A 26,374-nucleotide genomic window follows, 5' to 3' on the forward strand; every position below is an offset into this window, starting at 1 on the left:
ACACACACACACACACACACACACACACACACACACACACACACATTTTCTGGCAGTTTAACTCTGTCTGTGTTTGTGTGTGTGTCTAAGAGGAAATCCATTCGGTCTGGCGGTCTGATTGAAAGATTTTCAGGAACATCCATTAACTCCAGGATCAAAGGCTAACACCTTTTAAAATGTGCACAAACACACACACACACACACACACACACACACACACACACACACACACACACACACACACACACACACACACACAGAATTGTAGTCAGTGTCTATAAAAGGTTGTGACATCTAAGTAACATCAAACAAAGATTATTAATCAGTGACAATAAAATGGACGCGTGTTAGAATCATTGAATATTTGAAAAGCGGCAAGATCAATAAGAGACCAATAACGGGACAGGACAGTCATGAAGACAGAAACAGAACAGAAACAAAGGCACAGAATCAGAATGATAATAAACAAAAGCCAGCGCCGGCCCCCTTATTCCCCTTTCTATTATTGGCGTCCCATTTGAAAGGATTGGCATGGATCTCTTCGGGCCACTACCAAAGTCTGCCCATACGCCATTCATGTCAAAATTAATGGTGGATCTGTCTCAGCTTTTGCAGGTCAAATACCTGAGGACGTCCAAAAACAAACAGATTGACTTGTAGAATGTTTCAACCAAATCCTGAAGCAGATGCTATGAAAGGTGGTAGACCAGGAAGGACGGAATTGGGACCTCCTCCTTCCTAACGTCCTCTTCACTGTCTGAGAAATGCCCCAGGCGTCCACAGGCTTCATACTGTTTGAACTCCTATTCGGACGGTGCCCTTGGGGCATGCTTGACGTGGCCCGGGAGGACTGGGAGGAGAAACCCTCCCCCTTCTGCTCTGTGATGGACTTCGTCCAGGACATACAGGCACGGATCGAGCGTGTCAGGCCCATCAACACCTAGTTAAGTCCAGCGTGCGCAGTAAAGGATGTACAATCTGCCCGCCCAGGCTAGGGAACTTTACCCTGGGGACCAAGTAATGCTACTCGTTTCTAACGCTGCCTGCAAGTTCCTGGTGAAGTTGCAGGGCCTGTACACAGTCCTCGAGAAGGTGGGACCTGTAAATTATTGGTTGCAATAGCCAGGTAAGTGCACAGACACTCAATTATATCACATAAACATTTTGAAAAAATGGATTCAACCTCCGGCTGTGGTGTCTGTGTTTTTTTCCCTCCACACAGATCCCCAAGAGTGTGCCCTAGTAAGGAGAGGAGATGATCTCACACCAGCCCAGCAGTTCTTGGATGTCTTCTCATCCTGTCCAGGACATACAGCGCCAGTGCAACATGAGATCAAGACCCCTCCTGGGATGGTGGTCCGACAGCGACCATACAGGGTCCCAGAAGCCCACCGTCACATTATCGAGCAGGAAGTGGAACAAAATATTGAAGGAAGGGATTATTGAGGAGTCTGCCAGCCCTTGGTCCAGCCCCATTGTGGTGGTGCCTAAACCAGATGGGTCCATTCACTTCTGTAACGACTTCTGGAGGCTCAACCAGATCTCGGATTTTGACAGCTATCCCCTCCCCCAAGTGGACGACCTGGTGGAACGCCTGGGGCAGGCTCGGTTCATTTCCACCCTTGACCTGACAAAGGGCTATTGGCAGGTGGCCCTTGCACTGGAGGCGAAACTAAAGATGGCATTCAGCACCACAAATGGCCACTGGCAAGATCAGGTCCTTCTATCAGGTCCTTCCTTTTGGCCTACATGCGGCTCCAGCCACCTTCCAGCACCTCATGGACATCGTCCACCGACCCCTCCGTGCTTTTTCTGCCGCCTTCCTGGACTATGTGGTAGTCCACTCCACCTGGTCCAATCACCTGTTCCATCTGGGGGAGGTTCTGGGAGCCCTCCGGACAGCTGGTCTTACGGCATGCCATCTGGGCCTGTCCGAGGCCCAGTACCTGGGATATTGCATTGGTCGGGGGCTGCTGAAGCCCCAGGAGATCCAAGCCGTGAGAGAATACCCCCGACCCACTACAAAGAACTGCCTTTTGGGATTGGCGGGCTATTACAGACGTTTTGTGCCTAACTTCTCCTCTTAGGCTGCCCACTTTCAGATCTAACTAAGAAATGTCAGCCGGACCAGGTGCACTTGACAGACGGAACAGAACGGGCATTCTGCCAGCTCAAGGAGGCCCTCGCCACCCAGCCAGTACTGTGAAATCCGGATTTCAATAGCCCGTTCACGCTACAGATGGATGCGTCCGAAACGGGGCTAGGCAAGGTTCTTTCACAGGAGTTCGATGGGAAAGAGCACCTGGTCCTATTTATCTCCCGGAAGCTGACCCCCACCGAGAAAAACTACGCCGCAGTGGAACGAGAAGCCGTGGTGGTCAATTGGGCCGTTGAGGACCTCCGGTAGAACCTGGCAGGGCGGCACTTTACCCTTGTGACGAACCATGCCCCTCTGCTCTGGATGGCCAAGTTGAAGGACACCAACTACGGTAAGGGTAACTAGGTGGTTTCTCTCTTTACAAGATTTCTTGTTCCAGGTCCTACACCGAGCTGGGAGCTGGCACGGGAACGCTGATGGCCTCTCAAGGCACTATGGCCTCTGGGAACGACTGCTACCAGGTGGGGGCTCAGAGCAAAGAGGGGCCTGTGACAGCGGCACGTGCACCGCCGCAAATTCAAGGAAAAAACGCTCTTTGCCCTCGGCATCAGCAGCCAAGAAGAGAGAGAGTGTAAAAGGTGGCGGTTCAGCACCTTGGTGATCTCACAAACTTCAGTACCATGGCCAGCACTGCTGGAGTGAAAGTGAGGCGAGGCGGCTGAAAAGCAAGGGCCAAACAGGAGCGCCACTGGAGCATTCCCCCTCCAGGAGGAGAGCACAGCAGAAAGCTAGGCTTGGCGGCTAGGGAGAGGTAAGTGGGGCTTGCCTGATGGTGCTAATGGATGTTGTCTCTTTGATATTCTTTTCCAGAAACCTCCAGCTGATCCAGCACTTCAGATTGCCGGCGAGCCTACACTACGCTGCTGGAGAGGACACATTTTTACTGCCGTCCCCCTCCTGCTGCCTATGGTTGGAGCCTGGATTTCTGCTCAAGTGCTCCTACAACCCATTAAAGGAAGGAACTATTTATTTTTCTCCTTATCACTGACTTTCTGCTGCACTAAAATTGCACTAGTAACCTGAAGAAAAATTAAACCACTACACTGTTTGCTCTAATCTGTCTCTGTGCCTATTATTCCATGTCCCATCTCTCTAAGTACCCTACAGTACGTAGAACTTGCGATGGGAACCGAGAGGGGTGCTGAGATGAGGGATTAGTGTGAATATGTACAGTACATTATACAGGAAGGTGAGACTTCATGTATGTTCTGGTCACTTCCAGGATGTTTGTTTGTTTGCATTATGATTGGATTTAGATGTTGGACCTGGTTTTCATGCGCTGTTGGAAGAAGAACAGGGTCACAGTGCTGAGAGAGAGAGAGAGAGAGAGAGAGAGAGAGAGAGAGAGAGAGAGAGAGAGAGAGAGAGAGAGAGAGAGAATACGCTCAGTGCGCAGAAACAGAGGCAGACAGAAGTAGTGCGCGTTAGAGCTCGTACCATCGTGCTGAAGGTGACGAGTAGAGGATTGCAAACAGACAGAGAGAGAGACTCTTGCTGAAGGTGACGCGGTAACGGATGATTCAGGTTTTTCTCATCAGGATCGTTGTTGTTTTCTTTAGCGGCAGCAGGTTTTCAGTGTGTGTGTGTGTGTTGTTTTTGTTTCCTCCTTTCCGCAGATGCTCCGCACCGTCATGCTCCTGTTGTGTGTGTGTGTTTGCGCGGCGGTTATCACCGGAGCGGCCGCCCGCCAAAACAACGGAAATTTTCTAGACGACAAATGGCTGACGGCTCGATGGGACAAATTTCGTGACGTGAGTTGCGCTTTTTTATTTACGCGGCTTTCCCGACTATTGGTGTGCTCTCCGTTTGTGTGTGTGTGTGTGTGTGTGTGTGTGTGTGTGTGTGTGTGTGTGTGTGTGTGTGTGTGTGTGTGTGTGTGTGTGTGTGTGTGTGTGTTTTCTACGTCATGCTGCGCGCTGCAGAAGCATCATGAGTCTAATTTCACCCTGTAATTCCGTTACCGTAGGTTTTGTAGGCAATTAGTGAACTGGCTGGTTAATGGTATTAACACCAACCGGTGAGATTTATTGCCTCTAAATATCCTGTTAGACTGTAAGATGTTCAGCAGCCATGAGTCTAAAGCTGGGGTGACGTTTTTAATGAAGTTTGTAGAATTTCTATAGAGTTAATATATAGATATAAAGAAAAGTAGTTGTTCTCCAAGAAATACATAAACCTGTACTCTCACATTAGCCCATGGAGGTGTTGTTGGTGTCCCACTGAAAAATACATACAGTATATGCAAACTGTAAGACATTTTAAACACTGGACAATTCCTTACACAATACCAAGAACTTTAAAGATTAAATTAAACCTCTACATTTAGATACTGTACCAGCACTCTTGCCAGTCCAAATCCACAATTTATCTTCAAATGTCCTAATTAAAATACCTAAAAAATCTTTGTGAGATTATTTGGAATATTACACATCACAAGTCACGTGTTCAAGAGGAAGATGATCAAGAGCATGATCTGAGTTTTCTGAAGATCACAGGAAGAAGAAGTAGAACGGTGTTAAAAATTAGAGCCGGAATTTATTATAGAATGTTGTAGAATTTTATTTGCTTTTACTATGTAAAAAAAAAATCCTTCCTATTTTGTTACTAATTAATGAACAGAATTAAAAAAAGAGGCATCTTGTTGCCAGATATTGTTATTGTATTATTTTTTAATTGAAAAATGATTTAAAGTCTAAAGTTGTTAATCGGCAGCACAATCCATCCTGTATCTAAAGATGCAATAACACTTCAGAAGGGTCGGAAATTATGCAGCGCTTATTGAATAAATTGTGCTTATAGTTTTAAGGGTTCTTTTTTAATATGGTGTTGAGGCTGTATTCATAGAACTATCCAAAAAATGTCTTTCCTTGCCAGATCTAGGCTTTCATTAAATCGTTTGATAAATCGGAGGGCTATTTAATCCGTATTTCCCCCTGATAAATCCATGCCTAATTTGCAGCCAATATCATTTACAGTGTTTTCAGTGGTAATGAGATTTGCTCCCAGTTTCCCATTTAATTCTGACGAGTCGCCTTATTTTGTTTTAGAGCCGCAAAAGAAAGGTTTCATTTCTCCCCCGATGGAGAGATAATCAGTTATTGGTTATTTGAAATGCTGCACTAAGGAGATTTCAGCTGCTTTATCCATATTAGTTATAGCATAATGCATAGCAAAAGACATTACCTTCATAAGCAAGTTTTAAATCTAGTGTATAGAATAGAAAAGAGAGAGAGGTCTCCTGATGTGTACCATACAGTACCTCATCATTTTAGTCTCTGACTAAGTCCCATTTAGGTTATATCACCCTCTTGGGTGTGTTTAGTTAAATACCACTGAAGCTTCTTGATTGTTAGACTGTAGAAAAAAAGGACTTAAGCTTAGTTAATAAGATTTTGTGATCTATGTGCTTTCTGTAAATCCGACCTAAATTCTTCCATCATTCACTTCACCTCTTATAAAATATGCTAAGTACAAATAGAATACAAATACTGTAGAATGAAACTATATTTCATACAGTACAAAAGACACGTTCATGTAATGTGTAAGGACAGGAGTGTGGACAATACCAAGCCATTATCAAGACCAAGATAAATTCAAGACCAGGAAGAAAATATTGGATTTAAAAGGAAGTGAAACCAAGTCAAGATTGGATTTAAAAGGAAGTGAAACCAAGTCAAGATTGGGTTTAAATGGAAGTGAAACCAAATTAAGATCCGAAAGGCTTAGAATTTACTTCGATTTCATATGTACCAGACTAAATTTTACACTAAAAGATGTTGTTATGGACAGCATAGTTTCTCACCCTGCTGCTGGTAAACAAGATTTTTTAGGAGCCAACATCAAACTCATGAACCAATGAATCTCTCAACTAGTGCCAAAGATTTAGCTTCTTTACGGAAGAGGGAATTACTTTTTAAACTGTATATTAACTTCTATAAACTTTCCATATTTAATGACACCATTGACCAAAAACCGGACAAGTAAAAGCACAAATGGCAGTAAGTTTGTGACCATCCTAATTACGTTAAACATCTGAAAAATCAGACTTGAGTCCTACAGTCCTAAAGAACAAAACATTTCCTGTTATAGGAAAATAATCAGTGACTGGATGTATTGAGCCCCAGTGTAAAGAGTCATATTTAATCAGCTTCCTCAGGTCTTTCACCAGACTCAAATAGTGCAGCATGTAAAGGTACTAAGAAACCGCAAAGTCATGAAGCCGAAGCACTGGCACCGGAGACTCCTTCTGTAAATATTGAATAACATGGCTGCACAGAAATTCTTATTAACAACTACACGAATTAAAGAAAGTTGTGTAATGTTTTAAATCCTGTTAATATCTGAAGCACTTATAAAGACACATCTCTGCATTTCACTTTTCACAGTCACTTTTTCAAAATTCTTCATCCAGTCTGCATTATCTCCAGAAAACACACACAGTCACTGATAAAACACTGAGCACAAAAAACATAACTAATAGTTGTATTTCAGAAATTATGAACTTCAGTGTTCTGTGAATTTCACTAAGGCATGGGAAGAATACTTTTTCACTTTGTTGACCATGTCGATGTATCCAGTGTTGTGCAGGTGCTGGAGTGTGAATGACAAAAGGATGATGCAATGGATTTTTGGAAGATGCTGTCATTGAAATGCATTTAATGTGAAAGCAATAAGAAACTAGATTTGTAAAGTTCGTCACGACAAACTTTGATGTTGGCTTTGACGGGAAGTATTCGCAAAGGCCGGTGCTTTTTGGAGGCGAGTGGACATAAGGGTCAGTGTTACTTTTGAAAGCAAGTAGACAGAAAGCTAGGGTACCAAAGCGTTTGGAGGAAAGTGGAGACGAGCATGTGATGTGACGTCATCCGAATACTCTTGAGGATGTTTCCCACATTGGGCTGAGTGTTTTGATATGTCACAAGTCCATGTTGTGCAAATTTTTTATTTTCACATGACATCATCAGAATACCTGTGAGGAAGTTCCCCTCATTGTTCTGAGTGTTTTGATACGTCACATGTTCATGTTGCAAAAAGTTTTTTGATTTTGCATATATTGGGGGCGGGGCTGCGGCCCAACCGAAAGGCCAGTAGGTACACCAATTTAAAACTTTGTTCAGAGTATCACCCTAAAGGAGCTGGCCAAGTTTGGTGTAGATAGTTCGAAAGATTGCCGAGTTTTAAACCTCCAAATTTTTATAATGGGAGTCTATGGAAAAAAAGGCCACTTTGAGACCCAGTAACAGAAGTACCGGTACTCGGATCGCTTAGAAAAGTAATAGCAACAAACTTCAGACCAGGGTCTACAACATATTTGGTGCATGTGTCTCAAAAGCCCTAGGAGGACTTACTCTTGATAAATTTTTGTCTAAGCTTAATTAGGAAAACAGAATGTTGACTTCTTCAAAGCCAACATAATGATTAACAGTTTTGCAGCTCAGAGCTTTGACAGTGTCTCAGTGCTTGCAGATACAAACTGTCCAAATGTAGCACGTAGCTGCTTGCTCCATTGCACCGCCCCCTCTTTAAGTTTTCTTGATTGTTCCTCATATGAATTCTAGCATGAGTATAAATTATATATATATATATATATATATATATATATATATATATATATATATATATATATATATATATATATATATGATCCCAAGTAAGTATTAATAAATCACAATATGAATCAATTAATGTTTGGTTTTTTTTTTGTTTTGTTTTTTAAAAAAAACAAGGTGGGAATTTCTACCATGACTTTTAATGACTTTTAATGGCAGTGAACTCAGTGTCCAGTGATGATATCTCCCGTTCCTTTCATTTCCGTTTCTCTCTCTCTCTCGCCCAAACCGTGTCTCACTAAATTTATGTTGGACACAGACCAAGAAATCTCTCTCTCTCTCTCTCTCTCTCTCTCTCTCTCTCTCTCTCTCTCTCTCTCTCTGTTCCCCACTTTGTGTCTTTCTTTCTCTTGTTCCTCCCCTTTGTATGTGTTTGTGTAATCAGCAGCATTGCCAGAAGTTTCTAAGAGCAAAAACGACCTTTAACTTACTTTCCAATACGTCCTTTGATTAATCAATACCTCTGTGTCTTTCTTTCTTCTTCCCTCTCTCTCTCTCTCTCTCTCTCTCTCTCTCTCTCTCTCTCTCTCTCTCTCTCTCTCTCTCTCTCTCTCTCTGGTTTGAAGATCACATTAAAGATTAGCGGATATCCTCCGTGTGACCTTTCAATGCCAATCAGTGACGAGCCGATGCAGGATTATCATCTCGCTAAACGTGACATTAATGAGATGCTCAAATTTAATGAGGCTGCATCAACATGGACTTTCAACAGCATGTCTGCTTAAAAACCAATTTAAATGACATTCAGAGACTTAACAGCATTTGAGCTCAACATTAGAGGGATAAATACATGGAGACATAACTTTTTTGGGTACTTTGCTTAATCTCTCTAAAAATTTATGAACAGACAAATAGAACATGCCATTGGCTCCTCAATTGTTGGCTCCTTTTAGTCATTTTTTACCTTTTAGTCTTCTTGTGTAATCACCAGAAGATTTTTGCCACCTTCAGGGCCCTAATTCCTGCTCTGTGGATTGGACATGTCACATACTTGATTCTATTGTCACTGCATGGACATGTAGGAAGGTTTTGGATCTTTGTCTTGTTGAAAGATCCAATCATGACCCAGTTGGCAGCCAAATTGACATGTTAAAATGAAGTCCATAAAGTTATGGGTCATAAAAAGGGTCAAAAAACATATCTTTCACCTCCACACCAGTTGGGATTAGGTTCTTTGCTCTGTAACCCACCTTTAGTCAGGTTCACTACACCTTAAAACATTAGTTTTAGCCTTTATCACTAACTGTATGTTGTTGTATTGCATAAGGTAAGAAAGTCAGCCCACATTTATCTCATTTCACTTCATTAAGCTTCACAGTATAGATGTATGTCTGAGATCATTTGGCTTGTATATGATGTCATACTTGTACCCCAGTGAAACAGGAAGTTATGATAAGCACTTAATAGTGAGCTTAAAATGGCTGCCAAGTGGCACAACAGGAAAGACTTGAAGCCTGACACTGCCATGTTTAACTCCTCCCTCCTGGCTCCACCCACTTCCACTTACCTCCAACATTCTGCAGACAGCTCTGGATTACAGCGCTAACATTTGTCACATGGATATAAATATAATTGTGTGTTTAAATGTAACAGTGTGTGTATGCGTGTGTGTCTGTGTGTGAGAGAGTGAGAGTGAGAGAGAGAGAGAAAACATCTACGCAAAGCCTTCCTGTAAGTATGTCTATTACATCAAAACCCTAGCCGCTTTAAGATTAAACCCATCAGTAGCAAAAATCTTTCCCAAGGTCAAAAATGAATAAGTCCCTTAAGTGTGCATGTAACATCAGGTGTGTGTGTGTGTGTGTGTGTGTGTGTGTGTGTGTGTGTGTGTGTGTGTGTGTGTGTGTGTGTGTGTGTGTGATGATCTTTATGTGTTTCCGCCTATGCGATGCACTCGGCTCAAGTCTTATTTTCACAAAAGAAAATCTAAGATGGGAAAGTATTTGCAGTTATTGAAAGTAATAGTCACTCATACACTCATTCACAAACTCACTCACACACTCACAAACTCGCTGACTCACACAATCACTCACTCACACACTCATGCCTTCACACACTCACAAACTCACACAATCACTCACTCACACACTCATGCCTTCACACACTCATTCACTCACACAATCACTCACTCACACACACACAAACGTATGTTTTTATTTTTGTCTTAATGGAATGCAGTCTGGCAGCCTAATAGATAGATAGAGAGAGGGAGAGAGAGAGAGAGAGAGAGAGAGAGAGAGAGAGATGGATTTATACTGAGACAGCTTTATTGCCAACAGACCGACAAAAAAAGATGGGGTGATGGGGACAATTAGAATGTAAGACAGACAGAAAGAAAGATAACGAGTGAGAGAGACAGAAAGAGAGACAGAAAGAGAGCCAGGTTAGAGGGGAATACATGGTTAGAGAAACAGGCCTAGATAAGCAGGGGAGATTAGACAACATTTGGAGAAAAAGAAAGAGAGAGAAGATGGAAGAACCAGGGGGAGGGAAACAGGGTAATGCAGGTGAGAGGCAGGCAGAGAGGAAGACAGAGGGCATGGGATACAGACAGAGAGAAAAACGAGTGTAGGGGGAGGGCAGACAAAGTGTAATGCAGTATGAGAAAAACAGACAGAAATAAAGGATGAGAGACAAAGTTAGTCTGTCAGCGATAAAGACACACACAGAGAGAGAGAGAGAGAGAGAGAGAGAGAGAGAGAGAGAGAGAGAGAGAGAGAGAGAGAGAGAATGGAGACAGATAGAAAGAAAAGCAGAGAGGTATACAGAGTTAGTCAGTGTGAGAGGACAGACAAAAAAGGAAGGTGAGAGACAAACTGAGAGAAAGACAGGATAAGATAGTCTGCGGGTGAAGGAGACATGCAAAGAGAAAGACAGAAGGTGAGAGACAGAGAAAGATAGTGAGTGAGAGACAGACAGAGAGAAAGTCAGTGAATTAGACGGTCAGAGTAGAAGAGAGAGAGAGAGAGAGAGAGAGAGAGAGAGAGAGAGAGAGAGAGAGAGAGTAAATTCAGTGTTGTGGTAATGAAGTACAGTGTATTTTAAATGATTAATGGCTCAGTGGTGTAATTTTCTGTCCTTGTCCGTGCTTTACATATGTTTTAAAAATGTGTGTCATCTTAATTGCAAAGCATCTCAGTTTAGTTTCTCTCCCTCTATCTCTCTCCCTCTGTCTCTCTCTCTCCCTCTCTCTCTCCCTCTCTCTCTCTCTCTCTCTCTCTCTCTCTCATTCTCTCTCTCACACACACACACACACACACACACATATACACACACACTTTGTAGAATGAATTGATCTCTCTGCTTATCTTTTATTTAAGAACGTTCCTTAAAGACAAGACCAATCATCTCACACGTTGTGCATGTGTTATTAAAGTGCTCATAAAAAGTATAAATGATCATTTACAGTGTTGAGACTGAAATAATCCTCAGGGGTGTGTGTGAGTGTGTGTTCTGTTCCATTAGGATAAAGTGTCCTGTCTGCGAGGCAGGTTAAACAAATCAGCCCATCCTTTCTCTCTCTCTCTCTCTCTCTCTCTCTCTCTCTCTCTCTCTCTCTCTCTCTCTCTCTCTCTCTTTCTCTTTCTCTCTCTCTCTCTCATATGGAGTGTACTTCAACCCTTCAAGGTTATTGCTCGGTGTTATTTCCAGTCAGATGGAGCAACATTGAAGTGCAGCCATATTTAGAGACTCTCGTTGTAGTATTTGCTTCGCGTTGTAGCTCTGGATAATTCAATAAAATGATTAACAAATATTAGTCAAATCACCTGCATGTAGTTCAGGCCTACAAGGTTGTTAGGCTTTTGTTAAGTAGAAGCATCTGAGGATGAAGGTTTTCATTAGCATCTACTTTGCTGTCAAAGCAGCTTATAGAATAGCACTTGATCCAACGCATATGCAATTATTTTGCATTTTATTTCCTACATTGTGTGCATGCAGTTATTTGTTTATTTTTATTTTTTTCCAAATGTATGATATGTAATGTCTAAGCTACAGATTTAAGTGATTTAGTTTACACAAATTTACAAAGACAATCGAACGTATCATACACACATCGAAGTATACAATCTATTGTATAGTATCGTATCGTACTCACCAAAATCCCGTCTGACGACTTCAAAATTTCAAGGAGGGTTTCTGAGCAAACACCTTTAAGAGCTATGTCTGCTTGTACAGGCATGAGAACAGAACAAACACAGGGAACTGCTGGTGAGTCCAAAGGCAATGAGTAGGAAATCAACACAAAGGTGAGGCAGGCAACACAAAAGTGGTCATCACAGAGACTTAAAACAAGACAGGTACATGTAAATTCAGGTCCTTTATATATTCAGCTTTCTACCACAGTGTACTGGACCATCAGGTGAAAAGTGTAGGACCTCCAGCACTTTTACATGTGCTCCATACTTTTCATGGAACCAAAAGTGAGAGAGAGAGAGAGAGAGAGAGAGAGAGAGAGAGAGAGAGAGAGAGAGAGAGAGAGAGAGATGGATTTATACTGTTCTTTATTCAGAACATTGCAGAACAATCCATGGTTTTGCCTTCACAGGAATTATTTCGTCGTGTGTCAAGTGGGAGCCGTCCAGTGGGTTTTGAAGCATTTGGTTGTATCTCATCAGATAATCTGCTATTCCTATACACCAGATATGATCCTGCTGCTCTATCAGGTGTCACATTATCAATCATTTAAAGAGAAACCCAGTCTATTGGTAAATATATACTGATCCTGAGTTCCAGCAGTTCCTTACTTCTTTATCTCATCTGTCCATGGGATGTTTTTTATTTGAGATCTAGGCTCAAACTCGGCTTCTCCTGTTTTTGTGGTATTAAATCTTCTCTTGATTGTTGCCTTTGACACAGATACACATGCCTCCTGGATCTAGTCTGGATCAGTCTAGTGATGGTTTACTTTAACTAGTAGTGACAAGTTTTAGGACTTCAAATTGAGAGTTAATGGCAACAGATTGTCAACACCAAGCTTCCACTGCTGGGCCCCTGAGCAAGGCCCTTAAGCCTTAATTGCTCAGTTTTATAAAAATACAGAAAAATATAGTTTTATAAAAATACGGAGCAATACTCAATGAAAAAAGATCTTTAAACAAAATAATAATATACATTAATCATCCTGTTAAAAGATTATAAGCCCCCCCTTCTTATCTCACCTATACAAACTCATAAAAACTTCTAAAAACAGAAATATTATCAACACATCAATTAAAAAATAAAGTAAAACTAAATCAGACCTAAAGAGCAAAAAAGACCCAAAACACATGCACAAGTAGGATTTATCATTCCTGAAATTGATTCAGCTGCATAGCTGCTTTGAGGCAAAATGCTTTCTTTCTAAAATCAATGGCGTTCCGTTTCAAGGAAAACATTAATACGGGATTGCATCGGTCAGATTACTTATTGGTGGAGAAACATTTGTAATAAGTCTCTATAAATAAATTATGGGAAGCACTGCTGACTCAGTGTAAAGATATCAGATTCAGCTTGAAACAAACATCACATCATCGTAATGGGTATGGAGTGCGTAATAAATAATAAAACAGATGACAGTGATGCTGATTCGAAAAGTGTGTGAGCAGTTGGAGAAATCTCCACAAATCAGTGTGGACTGATTGAGGATGATCAAGTAGACTTACACAGAACTGTCCAGAATCTTTGCGTCAGCCATTTTAAAGTGTCACAAATATGATTTGTTTTTGTTTCTTTGTCGTAACCTTGGTATTATATACCACAGCAATGAGAAATGCTTAAATCTGATTGGTCAGAAGGTGTTCATTTTTTCTAATGACTCTTCACGAAATCTTAAATGGTTAATATGACTGTTAACTTGAACATGTCCTGACTTTAGAGATGCAACATTCCTTAACTTGTTCATGGATAATTATAAAAAAGTATACTGGTATTTTTCCGACGTAACGACATCACGTGTACACGACATGTGTTATGTATGAGTGTCTGGCCACGACCTCTTCTTTTCCCCACTTTCAAATGATTCCATGCATCAGCGACAGTTAAGGTGAATGGTTGACATCATCTTACACACAGCTACACAAACCTTGTCTCTACAACAACAAAAAAGCTCACTGTAATTGACAAGAAGTAGTAGCAAGACATCAGCTGAGCAACCTGCTATACCATTTTAATTTTAACATCTCTCTCAGCCAGCATTCCTGATCCGAGATGACAGAAATGTCGCTCTAGGGGTTTGGTTGATGACAAGATGACGGATGTCAGAAACAAATGCTAACGCGCTCCAGCGTGAACTAATTATCAAGGGTGATTGGAGATGTGGAAGTGTGTATGTCTGTACTGTATATCACACTGATGTACTGCTTGTGTTTCCCACTAACGTTCGTCTTTATTTCTTTCTCTTTACGCTTCCTTTACTATCAGGAAGTAGAGGTTTGTATAAAAATGTGCTTTGTGGGTTTGTGTGTGTGTGTGTGTGTGTGTGTGTGTGTGTGTGTGTGTGTGTGTGTGTGTGTGTGTGTGTGTGTGTGTGCGTGTGTGATACTATAATACTAAACACCAGTGTATGCAGGCATATACCTGATACTGGTGTGTGTTTCAGGAGCCGGGATCATGGAACCCTGGGAAGCCGCTTGATCAAGGTACGTGAAACAAACTCAACGGTCTACAGTGATATATATATAAAATATCTTAGCATTTACAGTATAATGATTAGCACTTACATTACAAAGTACATACCACTAGTATGATTTATAATATTTTAAAAGCTCAAGCAGACTTTCAGGCAAGAATTATTTCTACATGCCTTTTTTTTAGCCAATCATCTTAAGTCCTGGATTTAAAGCTGTACTCATTACAGCCTCACTGTTTAATCAAACACTAATAAAATGTATTCTGACACTTATATGCGGTATATTAGAGATATATTACACAACTATTCAGTTTCCCCCGGTGAAGATTTTTTTTTTAATTCACCTTTTTGCATTGACATCACAATTTTTAGTTAATACACAGGTTACAAATTACATTTCCAGAATAGAATAATAATAATAATAACTAAGCTAGCATGCAAACTTATATCTGTACGTCATTTTACACAGTTGTGTGACGTAGCAGCTCGCAAACTCAAAGAATCATCAGCTTTTTAAACTGGCAACGTGCAGCATTGCTCAATGAGCCGCTTTCTTTGGACGGTTGGATTGATTCTGTTTAGAGTCTAGCATCTGGCATTTGGAGCTCTAAACTAGCCGAGTGGGACTGCTTAGCGGAGTGCAAAACCCTAGCAGAGAGGCAATTGTTAGTATGACTAGCAAATGTATTAGTCGACTTCTAATTAGCATTGTTTAGATTGTGTGTCAATTTATTCCCGTGTTCCACTGAAATCAAGCATCAGTCCAGGGTTATTAGTGACACACATGCACATACACACACAGGCACTAAAACAAAGAAATTAAAGGCTTGTGAAGAGATTAGGTTTGAATAAGCTGCTGAAGCCAGTGCTAGATTTTGCTAAGACTCTTAAATGGGAGGTCAGAGACCATTATAAGTGGCTGTGGCTGTGTGTGTGTGTTAGCCTCTTATCATGTTTTTTTTCTCACAATATGTTCTCTGTATTTTAAATACACACTTATTTCCCCAGTCTATCATCAATCTGTTCAACACGCCATAATATAAAGTGTTTGAATTTTTCTTTGATGTTATCTCTTTTCCGTCTTTTGTGTGTGCATGATAGCTCTGGATCCTGCCAAAGACCCCTGCTTGAAGATCAAATGCGGCCGACACAAGCAGTGTGTGGCTGAAGACTACAAAACTCCGACCTGCGTTAGCCAGACAAGGTAATCATCATCAGTTTCCACGCTCAAACCCGAGCTATAGATTGCAGTGATAAACACCTCAATGACAATCTTGGACTCGGGTTGGATCATTTGCACGTCTCATTGCTTTAAGCCTTTAGTGAAAATTGACTTCAGGAGCAGAAATAGCTCTCGGTGGCAGGACTTGGCAGTAGCATATTTTCCACTGTGCTCTTCTAAACCTAGATCTAAATATATAGACATAGACAATGACTCACTGAGCTTCCGTTTTTCCCGCACTGTGATTGGTCTATAGTTAGCATATAGCAATCTAGCATATAGTCGTTAGATATTTCATGTCTGTTTGAGATGTTCCCCAAAAAACAAGCTCATTTTCCATTAAAGTCCAGTTCCCAAATATCTTTTATTAACCTGACACCAAATACTGAATAGCGTAATATTCTCTGGAAAATCCGACATCTACAATGAAGCAGTTTTTGATACAGAGGTTGTAAAACGGTTGCATTTTAGTATGTCATACTGTATATGAATAGACAAAAATAAAGATGAAGCCAGTGACGTAAATGCAGTCTACAATCCACCATTTTGTGAGGCTACGTTTTAACCACAGCACACCGTCAGTACTTCAGCATTGATACATGAGCTTAACACTTATTCAGATTGCAAGACTTATTCAATACTTATACAATTGCAGTTGTGCTTGCCGAAGCTCCAGGACACACTACAAAACACACAGGAAACGGCAAAGAAATCAAGCAGCAGGGTGGATATCAGATAACAGTGACTTAATGTCCTTTTCTGCTACGTTTAGTTCTAATAAATGACAACTGCAGATGTTCTTGAATTAAAAAATAAAAAAACGTAACGGAAAGTTCTAGCATTTAAAAAGAAAAAAAAACGCTTTCTAACTCTAATGGAGTTACAGGATCTTTTGTGTCAGCTGGTATCTGATTACAAAACTGAATCGATTAGGTCATTTCACGACTCCCACCGAGCAGACTTAGAGGGGCCTGGATGCAAATGCCGGCCTTTTTTTTTTTTAAATAATTAAAGACAGAGTGCAGGAACAACAAAACAGTCATAAAAGTAGAGCAAATGTAAAATTAAACCCAGGGATGTGCAAAAGTATTCAGACATTTACAGATCAAGGGATGTGCAAATGTTTTGAGACAAATATATCTGAACATACAAACCTGGGTACGGCAGATAAAGGACCACAGAGAGAATCACTATTAAAATAACATCACTGATCTTACGGAAGGAACTGACCTTAGTAACATCACTGACCGAAGGAACTGAAACTAAGGGGCTTAAAAAGGCTGAAGGTTATAGCCACTTGTATCCACTCAAAGTTTGATAAACTGTCTCTTTTGTAAACAGAAAACCAAAGCAAAGCTAGCGTAAATAAAAACATTTCCATCTATTTTGGTCCAAAGCCTGATTTTGGCCGGTTGTGTTTGAAGGTTTTAGCGTTTCCTTTCTGATTTACTGTATATAATTCTCCAGTCACTACATTTTGTCTAGATTTATGATAAATAATCTCAGCCTGTTTCAGGTTCCAGTTGTAACACCACAAAAATGTGGAAATGTTCAAGCACTGTGAGCTCGAGTCTTAATTTAAATTTCACGATAAGGTGCGATGTAAAGCATGAAAAAAAAAAACAGCGCTGAATAAAAATAAAATTATTAGAAAATAGGCCAGTGGAGGATGACAAAATATACTTCGAAGGTCTGATTAACACCAAAATAGTTTTGCCGGTTTTAACACATCATAAAAAAAAGGAAAAAAGAATAAAAAAGCATTAAGGCTGGGACATTTGCATGTGAACATTACAGGTTAAATTGGTTTGACGAAGTGGAACCAGGCATGCAGCAGAACACTGTAGCACCTCTGATTAGCATACATTATCTCGAAGTGAACAGCGATGAGAGAGAAAGAGAGAGAGAAAAATGGGTTTCTTTTGACGACGTGTGATTATGTTCTCTGGCAGACATTAAGAGCAGCTCTGCATGTTCTGCAGACAAGAGAGTGCGTTATTTCTAAAGGAAAAATACAGTCATCTCCAAGCAAGGGTGCTCTGACATGAAAAAACAAACAAAACAGCCTTACTGTAATGAACGCTTCAGGGGTTTGACATGTCGTCCTCAGAACCTTGTGAACCAGAGGATTCAGGTATAGGTGATTTTTCTCAAGGACACGACGACAGCGTGTTAACTTAAATGCTCTGAACCTTCTGGGTAAAAGCCATGTTCCAATTTCAGGAGACTGAATGCACCGGGACTAGTGCTAAAATCTCGTTTACAGATTAATGACAGTCACAAAGTCTCCCAGAGGCGATCAAGAGAAAAAAAAAGAAAAGCATCCTGAATCATGAGTCCCAGAGATGATCATTTAGGAACCATCATTTGTAAATTATTTTCTAGGATGTGTGTGTGTGTGTGTGTGTGTGTGTGTGTGTGTGTGTGTGTGTGTGTGTGTGTGTGTTTGTTTTTTAACAACACTGAGAGAAAAGGTGGTCCTCACAACACTGTCCCAAGTCAAGGTCCTCACAAGTACCTACACATATACGTGTGTGTGTGTGTGTGTGTGTGTGTGTGTGTGTGTGTGTGTGTGTGTGTGTGTGTGTGTGCGCGATCAAGGAACGACAAGGCAAGGGTTTACGAGGTAGGGTAGAATACAAGGCACAGAAACTACATAAATTTGGCAAGACTTCATACAGACTAAATGTTTTGACCGAGCAACAAAATATCAATGTGGTCTGATATTAGTCACAAGTTCAATAAGCAAATTTTTTATTTATCCTTATTATTCATTCTGGATGATGATTGGCAGGCTAACCGAACACCACAAGAGAATTAAATTCTAAAGTTTCTGTAGTATAGTTCCGATCAAACATAAAGATTAAAACAATACCTAATAGCAAATATCTAGCTATAGATAAAGTCATTCTAACATGCTAATTTTTAAAATTGATTGTTTCCACTGATATGTTTAGAGGCAGTTTAACACGTATAGCAAGTTCATGTTCAATTTTCTCTCTTATTAGTCATTTTTTTTAATTAAATCTAGAAATTTCTATAGATTTTAACTAACAGCATGCAGATTTTAAGAGGATGGTGTAGACCAGGGGTATTCAATTAAAATTCAAAGAGGTCCAGTTACTAAAATTTCCCCCCAGCAAAGGTCTGAATCTTATATTGTCACTTAAAATAGTGTACCCTCATGTTAATAAAATCAATAACGCACATACATTTCTATACAATTTATTGTTAAATTTTTTTTTTATTGTTGTTTTCAAAGTCTGAACTTGTATGGCACTTGAACGGAAAACAATCCTGTAGTTGTCTTTACTACATGTCAAGTAACGCACAACAGACACTGAATTTCTTCTGAATAAAATAAATAAAAAGTGCAAACACAGCATAGAGCAGCCTGAACTTAGGGCCTATATTTCAAGTAATGTAAAACATTCAGAATCTTTTGAATAAAATAAAAGTGCTTTTAATCTTTAAGAAAAAAAATTAAACAAAAGACTTTTGAGCTGCCCCTTTTTTAAACATTAACTATATTAATAACACAGGAACCTTAGGCAAAAGGACATTTCAAATACAGGGAAGAATTTACTGAATAAAAGAAAAATGCAGAGCTTTGAGCAGCTCCCTTTTTCCTCTCTCCTTTCCACCTCTCCTTACTCCCTTTCCGTCTTCCGTTCCTAGTGAGAGAAATGGGCATGTAACTGTCCTGTCAGCAGGTTGAATCTTAATTGTCCTGCCAGCGTAATTGGGTGCATTACTGCCACGTTCTGCTCTGGAGTATGGAACAGAAACATCTGTTTTTGGCTTGGCTTTTGAAGACGCTCCTGTCGTAATAGCTAGATTAACTGCGCATGAACGAAAGATTTATCTTTTTATTCATATCAAAGAGCTTATATAATATTAGATTATAATAAGGAGATGCTTAATATGATAATATTAGAATTTTAACGGATCCGGGCAGACCCGTCACACCCGGTCCGACATTTGGTAATGCCCGGTGTAGACCCTCAAAACCTTTGCTATCGAGCTAGCTCAGGTAAACACAGAAGAACGAGATCATGCAAAATTGTCTAGTGTTTAATGAGAGGACTCTTTCCCAGTTTGCTTCCAAACAGTTGTCAACAGCAATTGTGGCCACACTAACAGCAACAGGAAGTATGCCGAGTGTGAGCGCATAGCACGGCAATAACCAGAGGCTGCTAATGATCTGATGAAAGAAGGGAACAGGGGAAAGAACAAGCGAGGGTGAAATGAAAGACTCGGGCTCTCGCTCTGTTATCTCTTCCACTTTTCTTCACATGCTGTTTTGCCTGAGAGTGACGCATCTCGACGCCAAAGAAAAAAAAAGAAAACGATTCTCCTGTTTAACGTCATTGAAGCAGAAATAGACCTTCGATGCTTTTGGGACCGAACCATTATCTCTGTTCACATGGCATTACGATGTCAGCCAAAACGAACATGTCCACGATTAAGTCAATACTGAAGCAATGAAATTTATTCGCCTTTGTTCTCGGGCTAAAACGACGTTATATGACGTCAAGCATTGAAATAAACATTTAGTATGAATAACAAGGTTTATTAATGCACAATAACGATGCCAAGAACTTGCCAGGAGGCTAAACACAAGACAGACTAATTAAGGGCTAAACGCAGTACAGCTGGAAACAAGATGTAAACATAACAGGGACACATTGAAAGGACGGGGCTGAGATGTGACAAAATCAAAAGAACCCAAACAAGGTCAGGAGAGAGAGAGCGCAGTCTGACAATTCAGCATCTTACAAAATAGCACTTAATTCAACACAGCCTATTATTTTTGCTAACTTAAAATCATCATGTTTTCTTTCTTCATATGTAACCATCCATCGTTTGCCCTTCTTCTTTTCCTCTCCTCGTCTTGCAGTGTAAAGAGCACAAGTTTCAAGGATGTGCTGGTGAAATGTAAGAGATGTCCGTTGACACGTCCTGCACCAGTGTGTGCGACAGACAGACACACTTATTCCACCAAGGTAGAATACGTATACACACACACACACACACACACACACACACACACACACACACACACACACACACCTCCTTCTGATTTCAATTTCTGTGTGCATGTGTATGTGATTTGCATTTTTTTCCAGGATATTTTCCAATATGTAATCAAAATGTTCATTTTTTACACATGTATCTCTCTTTGTGTGTGTGTGTGTGTGTGTGTGTGTGTGTGTGTGTGTGTGTGTGTGTGTGTGTGTGTGTGTGTGTGTGTGTGTGTGTGTGTGTGTGTGTGTGTGTGTGGTAGTGTCAAATGGAGTATCAGGCATGTATCTCTGCAACACAGATTGCAGTGAAGTGTTCAGGACAGTGTCCATGTGTGTCAGAAATAAACAAAGCTGTGGAGAAGAAAGGTACACACACACACACACACACACACACACACACACACACACACACACACACACACACACACACACACACACACACACACACATTGTCTTTATACACTACATCATTCATTTATGGCTTATAATTCAACAAACTATTTTTATTTTTCCTCCAAAAAGCATTCTGCACTCTGTCTGCCTTAGACAACATTAAAAGTTACCAATCTTCTCGTGTGAGTTAAAAGAAATCTAGGGAGATAAAAAGCACAGCTGAAACACACATGCTGTCCAATGGCATCAAGTTTTCATGCCTTTCAGGTCACAGAGTTGTACACAGAATCTAGTCAGAAAATTGTGTGTGTGTGTGTGTGTGTGTGTGTGTGTGTGTGTGTGTGTGTGTGTGTGTGTGTGTGTGTGTGTAGAGTGCAGTGATGCTGAACTGAACAAAGTGGCAAGCAGATTGAGAGACTGGAGCAGAGATGTGTACGAAAGCAGCAAGAAGCCGAAGCTCTTCAAACCAGAAATAAGTACGTTACGATCCAAATCTGTTGTCTCTTATTTACACAAAAATGAAACACAGCCACAGAGGGATTTAATTCGATGACTATCTCTCTCTCTCTCCCTTTCTCTCTCTCTCTACATATCTCTCTTGCTTTCTCTGCTCAGTGGATGTGACTAAAGGACCTGTCTGTAAAGGCTCCCTGGACTGGATGTTCACCAGACTGGACATGAACTTTGACCTTCACCTTGACCAATCAGAACTGTCCAGCCTCATCTTGGAGAGGGAAGATCCGTGCACAAAGACTTTCCTCAGGTCATGTGACCTGGGCCGAGACCAGCTCATCTCCAGCAAAGAGTGGTGCTCATGTTACCAGAGACATCTGGGTAAACAAACCAGGGCTGCTTTTTAACCCTTTCTACTAGTACATTAGCAGTACATCCTTCTCAGACATTTTCAATCAGTGTAAACTAAAGAATGAATTTCTTGCTGTGAGTCTGATCTAAAAATGAGAAAGGACTCATTAGAAATGAGTGTTGGCTTCATTAGAAAGAGACGTGGGACCATTTACTTTGAAGATAGACACATTTGTGTGGAGGGTTTGAGTTTTGTTTTGTTTGAGGGTTTGAGTTTTGTTTTAACAAAGTTTAGTATATAAGCAGATCCGAATATTCGTGAATGAACGTTTTCTTCCACAGACATTAGCGAGAGCATGTGGAGGAGCACTAGTCTACATATAGTGTAGGAAATATTATCATTATCATTGTGGATTATTTTTGTTTTTTGTGAACTCAGCAGCAATAATAGTGGTGGTACGAAAAAAACGCGAGAACTATACAACAAAACGAAAAATGAGAAGTGTAGCTGGGGCTGATTTCTTTCTAACTCAGACAGTAGCTTCTTGAAGATATAAGTGATGATCGTGCCCGAAGATTAGACACAGTGACATGTCCCCTAGATCACATAGACCTGTAATAAACGTTACAAAGGTCAGATTATTTATTTATTTATTTTTGTCAGTTTTTGTCAACATACTCAATCCTGATAGTTTCATTGCTTAGTTGTTGATAGATGTCCGGTTCTAAGATTTTATGCCATCACTGCTTATGTTCTTTGTCTTGATTTGAGATTTTCATCTCACTTATTTTAGAGTCTCCCTGCCAGTCAGAGATTACGAACATCCACAAACAGCAAGCTAGGAAGAAACTACTGGGTAAGTAACACACACACTTATATATATATGAAATAGAGAGAGATTTATTACTGCTAAAGAAATACTTTCTGTGCCTAGAAAATCTAATGTAAATCTGTCTTAGTCTCAGTCTCAGATGAGCACATGCAGCACACATGCATTGAAATGCTATGATTTATTCATAGAAATGCAATTACAACTGTGTAACACACGGCCAGCTTATTGCGATTGCTTTAAATTTTTCAGCCACGTTGGAAAAATAACATCTTCCCACAGAAATCCGTCTCGGTTCGAGTTTTGGGGCAAAAAAGGAGCAGCTCTGTGTGCATGTCATGCTACACTTAATTCCCTCGCATGAATAAATAGCAACAATAACTGCAGGCATACAAGAAAAAATCATGAAGTGTATAATATTATTGTGTACGTTTTAACGGCTCGTGATGTGATGCAGCGAGAGTGCGAGTCAACTGTTCTGGTCTGTTGGCTGGTCGCTTTTCCTGAATTTAAGTAAAATATTCATGTGCACGCCTAGGTCAGTACGTCCCCTCCTGCGACGAGGACGGCTTCTATAAGCCACACCAATGCCATGGCAGCAGTGGACTGTGCTGGTGTGTGGATCGCTATGGAAACAAGGTCGCCGGGTCACGCAGGATGGGACCGGCCGAATGTGGTGGGCAAATTTTAACTATTCTAAGTTGCCTCTAGGTGTGAATAATATTTCAATAGAAATACCCATGTTCATGCAAGGCTCCAGTGTTTGTCACAGATCATACCCACACAAACAGCATCATGGAGACAAGGGTGTTGTAAAAAAAACAATATCAACCTGGGTTTGATCATCTCACTGGGCACCTTCGACATAGCCACAACACTAGAGGAAGCTATCCACCAAAAGGCATTAGTCAGAGAAGCAAAGAAGAGGCCTTGGTCAACTCTGAAGGCAGTGAAGAGATCCACAGCTCGGATGGATAAAGATAGGCACGGGACAAGCGAAACATGGAGACACTCCACAGAGCTGAGCTTAATGGAAGCCTGCTGAGAAGAAAGTCATAACTGAAGTGACCCAATTGTAATTACACAAATGTGTGTAGTTTTTAATCTGACTAAATGTTGTGCTTCTCTAAATTGCCTTAAAATATCCGTTAACCATTGTTAGATATTGAGGGGTGATGTAGCTCATCCACAGCGAACTCTCGATTAGAGATCTGTGACTGAAGATCTAGACAGGAAGCACAAAAGCTTGGTTAGGTTAAGAAATGAGCTGTCGTGTTCAACATGGTGATGTTTGACCAAACATGTACAGTTTGTGAGGAAATGCCAAGAAACCTATGATCGGTCTCAACCAAAAAATAAGCCAAGAACCTCCTTAAACTCTGGGTTTTCCCAGGCAAGCACTATCTCTTACTGCTACACACCAAGTGCTTAGGACCAAAAAAACAGCTTGAGGCTGCCCTTTAACTTGCCTGGCTTACCATAGCCAGCAATATGTGCATTGAGTTTCTCAAGGAACATCTCTGTAGGAAGCTACTGGAAGAACATTTCAATTTCAGACATTGCATTGACTTTGACCCTGTTTGGATCACTTCCTAAATCTACTCAGTTCATCTTCAAGTTTTTGGGTTGCTGATTTACATTTCTGTACTACTTATCCAGAGTGACTTACAATTTATTTCAATTTACTGTATACACCTGAGCAATTGAAGGTTAAGGGGGGAGCAATGGCAGCTTGGTGGACCTGGAATTTGAACTCATGACCTTCCAATCAGTTGTCCAAACCCTTAACCACTAGGCTAGCTTGTCAGGACTGAGTGGAAGGTTGCTGCAGCCAATTACAGGGCAATCCCAGAACATTGAGGCTTGAACAAATCCCAGATTTCAGCCTGATTGTAATGATGTAATGCAGTATAACGTATGAATAAAATTTTGTCCCACAAACCGAGTGTGTGTACATTTGTGTGTTGTTTTGCAGCATTCGAGGGTTCAGGAGACTTTGGGAGTGGGGACTCGTTGCTCTCTGATGACGAGGATGACGTCGTCTTGAACGATCAGGAGGACATGGGAGACGACGAGGAATACGACGATGACGATGACGACGGCTACTTGTCGTAATCAACGTTATGTGGGGTTTTTTTGTTTGGCTTTTGTTTTTTGTTTTTTGTTTTTCTAAAAGAGGAAGGAGAAACCAAAAGCACGTTTTTAGGCATCACTTGTAGAAATGAAGTACTAATATTACTAATGGCTTAGATAAAGGTATATTTCCCTCTCGCTGTGTAACATTTGTATTTTACAGAAAAAATATAGAACTGATTAATACAATGCATTTTATTTTTGTTATTCTTATGTGGCTGGACGTTATTGAGAGTGACTCTGCTGTATTCCTTTGGCAAGGAAGTAGGAATGATCTCACACACACACACACACACTCACACATACACACAATGACAGAATTTCTTCTACTTCCATGTGTGTCCTTGTTTTTCTGTACCTTACAGACTTCGTTGCAACCTTTTATCAGTTTATAGTTACCTTTACCGTTGTCCATGAAAAAAAGTAAGTTCTTCTAATCACTTACATTACAGCAGCTGTAAATAGGCGTTCTGTCACTGTTTTTTTTCTCTCTTTTGAAATGAATAAGACAAAAAAAAATGCAGCGTTGATACTAGAGACTCCTTCCAAATAATTTACACTGTACATGTATGCCGCTTTTTTCTCTCATCACAGTAAAGTAAAAAGGAACATGTAGAACTCTCGACACTAAATGAATGATAAGGGATGTCTCTAGCTACCAACAAGACATTTGACCCTTTAAACATGAGGTTCTTTCAGAAAACACTCATGTCAGAAGGCACAATCTACAAATCAAGTCAACTAGCTGAGAAAATTAGCATAACTCAACAAATTATTTAGTTATTAAGTTTAATTATCAGACCTTTGGCTGCTAAAAGATCTTGTTTGCCAATAGCAGAGTGACAAACTGTTGGTCTGAAATGAACAAGCAATTATTTTCAGGATGATTTGCACTTTTGTTTTGGCTTGTATAAGACTAAAGTTAAGGTTTGTCTAAATCTTGATTCATTCTAACTTGGTCTTGAATAATCTTAATGAGTCCATCATGAATCAGTGGAACTCTACCTTGAACCATTTCAAATCAATTTTGACTCATCGGAGCTGTTCAAATTCCAACTTGACTCATTTGAACTGCACGAGGAGTCATTGGAACGCCATCATGAATCATTTCAACACAGTCTTGACTCATTGGAACTCAGATGCTGAATAACTGATAACTTTGACTGATTTGAAAATCATGGTCACTCATTTGAATCTGCTCTTGACTAATTGGAAGTCTTTGATTTATTTGAACAACAAACTTGACTCATTTGAGCATGATCTTGACAGTTAAACTTAATTTTGACTCGATCTTGACTCGATTTGAACTTGATCTTGACTCACTGAAACTGATTACAGAAACACTCACAAACACTAAAAACAAAATGCTACAAATGGGCCAAATAAAAGAAAAAAAAAAACATTGAAGTACCCCTTTAAAACAGAGTGTTACGCAAGAGACACATTGGCTGATGAGATACAATAATAATCACACACAAACACACACAGGCATCTGTGTTTGTGCTCCAGCTTTTGAAGGCGACGCCAAACCTGAGATCAGACTCACTGGAGCGTTGTGTGTCTCTCTCGCTCACACACATACACACACACA

The 26,374-nt window shown here is 40.4% G+C and overlaps 2 protein-coding genes across 5 annotated transcripts in view; both read left to right on the top strand.

Annotated features, from left to right (window-relative positions):
* The first annotated feature begins 259 nt into the window (after positions 1-259).
* Positions 260-3,384, top strand: LOC125145208. 2 transcript variants are annotated; one of them, XM_047816382.1, is made up of 3 exons: positions 260-1,126; positions 1,223-2,489; positions 2,969-3,384. In XM_047816382.1, exon 2 carries the CDS (start codon positions 1,256-1,258, stop codon positions 2,072-2,074), a length of 819 nt encoding a protein of 272 aa, XP_047672338.1. In that variant the 5' UTR covers positions 260-1,126; positions 1,223-1,255; the 3' UTR covers positions 2,075-2,489; positions 2,969-3,384. The 2 variants fall into 2 exon arrangements, with proteins under 2 accessions (XP_047672338.1, XP_047672339.1); XM_047816383.1 differs by having other exon boundaries at positions 260-2,489.
* A 131-nt stretch (positions 3,385-3,515) lies between these two features.
* Positions 3,516-26,374, top strand: part of spock3 (SPARC (osteonectin), cwcv and kazal like domains proteoglycan 3) — a 23,328-nt gene continuing 469 nt past the window's right edge. The window contains exons 1-12 of one of the 3 annotated variants that reach the window (XM_027174480.2): positions 3,516-3,666; positions 3,775-3,909; positions 14,167-14,175; positions 14,345-14,384; positions 15,476-15,578; positions 20,497-20,602; positions 20,884-20,989; positions 21,388-21,492; positions 21,632-21,850; positions 22,615-22,677; positions 23,189-23,326; positions 24,626-26,374. The exon at positions 24,626-26,374 is cut by the window's right edge and continues 469 nt beyond it. In XM_027174480.2, coding sequence (XP_027030281.2) covers positions 3,775-3,909; positions 14,167-14,175; positions 14,345-14,384; positions 15,476-15,578; positions 20,497-20,602; positions 20,884-20,989; positions 21,388-21,492; positions 21,632-21,850; positions 22,615-22,677; positions 23,189-23,326; positions 24,626-24,765 — 1,164 coding nt within the window. In that variant the 5' untranslated portion in view covers positions 3,516-3,666 and the 3' untranslated portion in view covers positions 24,766-26,374. The remainder of the gene's footprint in view (positions 3,667-3,774; positions 3,910-14,166; positions 14,176-14,344; positions 14,385-15,475; positions 15,579-20,496; positions 20,603-20,883; positions 20,990-21,387; positions 21,493-21,631; positions 21,851-22,614; positions 22,678-23,188; positions 23,327-24,625) is intronic. The other 2 variants (XM_027174481.2, XM_027174482.2) reach the window with 2 other exon arrangements.

Source organism: Tachysurus fulvidraco, chromosome 7, assembly GCF_022655615.1.
Source record: "Tachysurus fulvidraco isolate hzauxx_2018 chromosome 7, HZAU_PFXX_2.0, whole genome shotgun sequence".
NCBI classification, from domain to species: domain Eukaryota; kingdom Metazoa; phylum Chordata; class Actinopteri; order Siluriformes; family Bagridae; genus Tachysurus; species Tachysurus fulvidraco.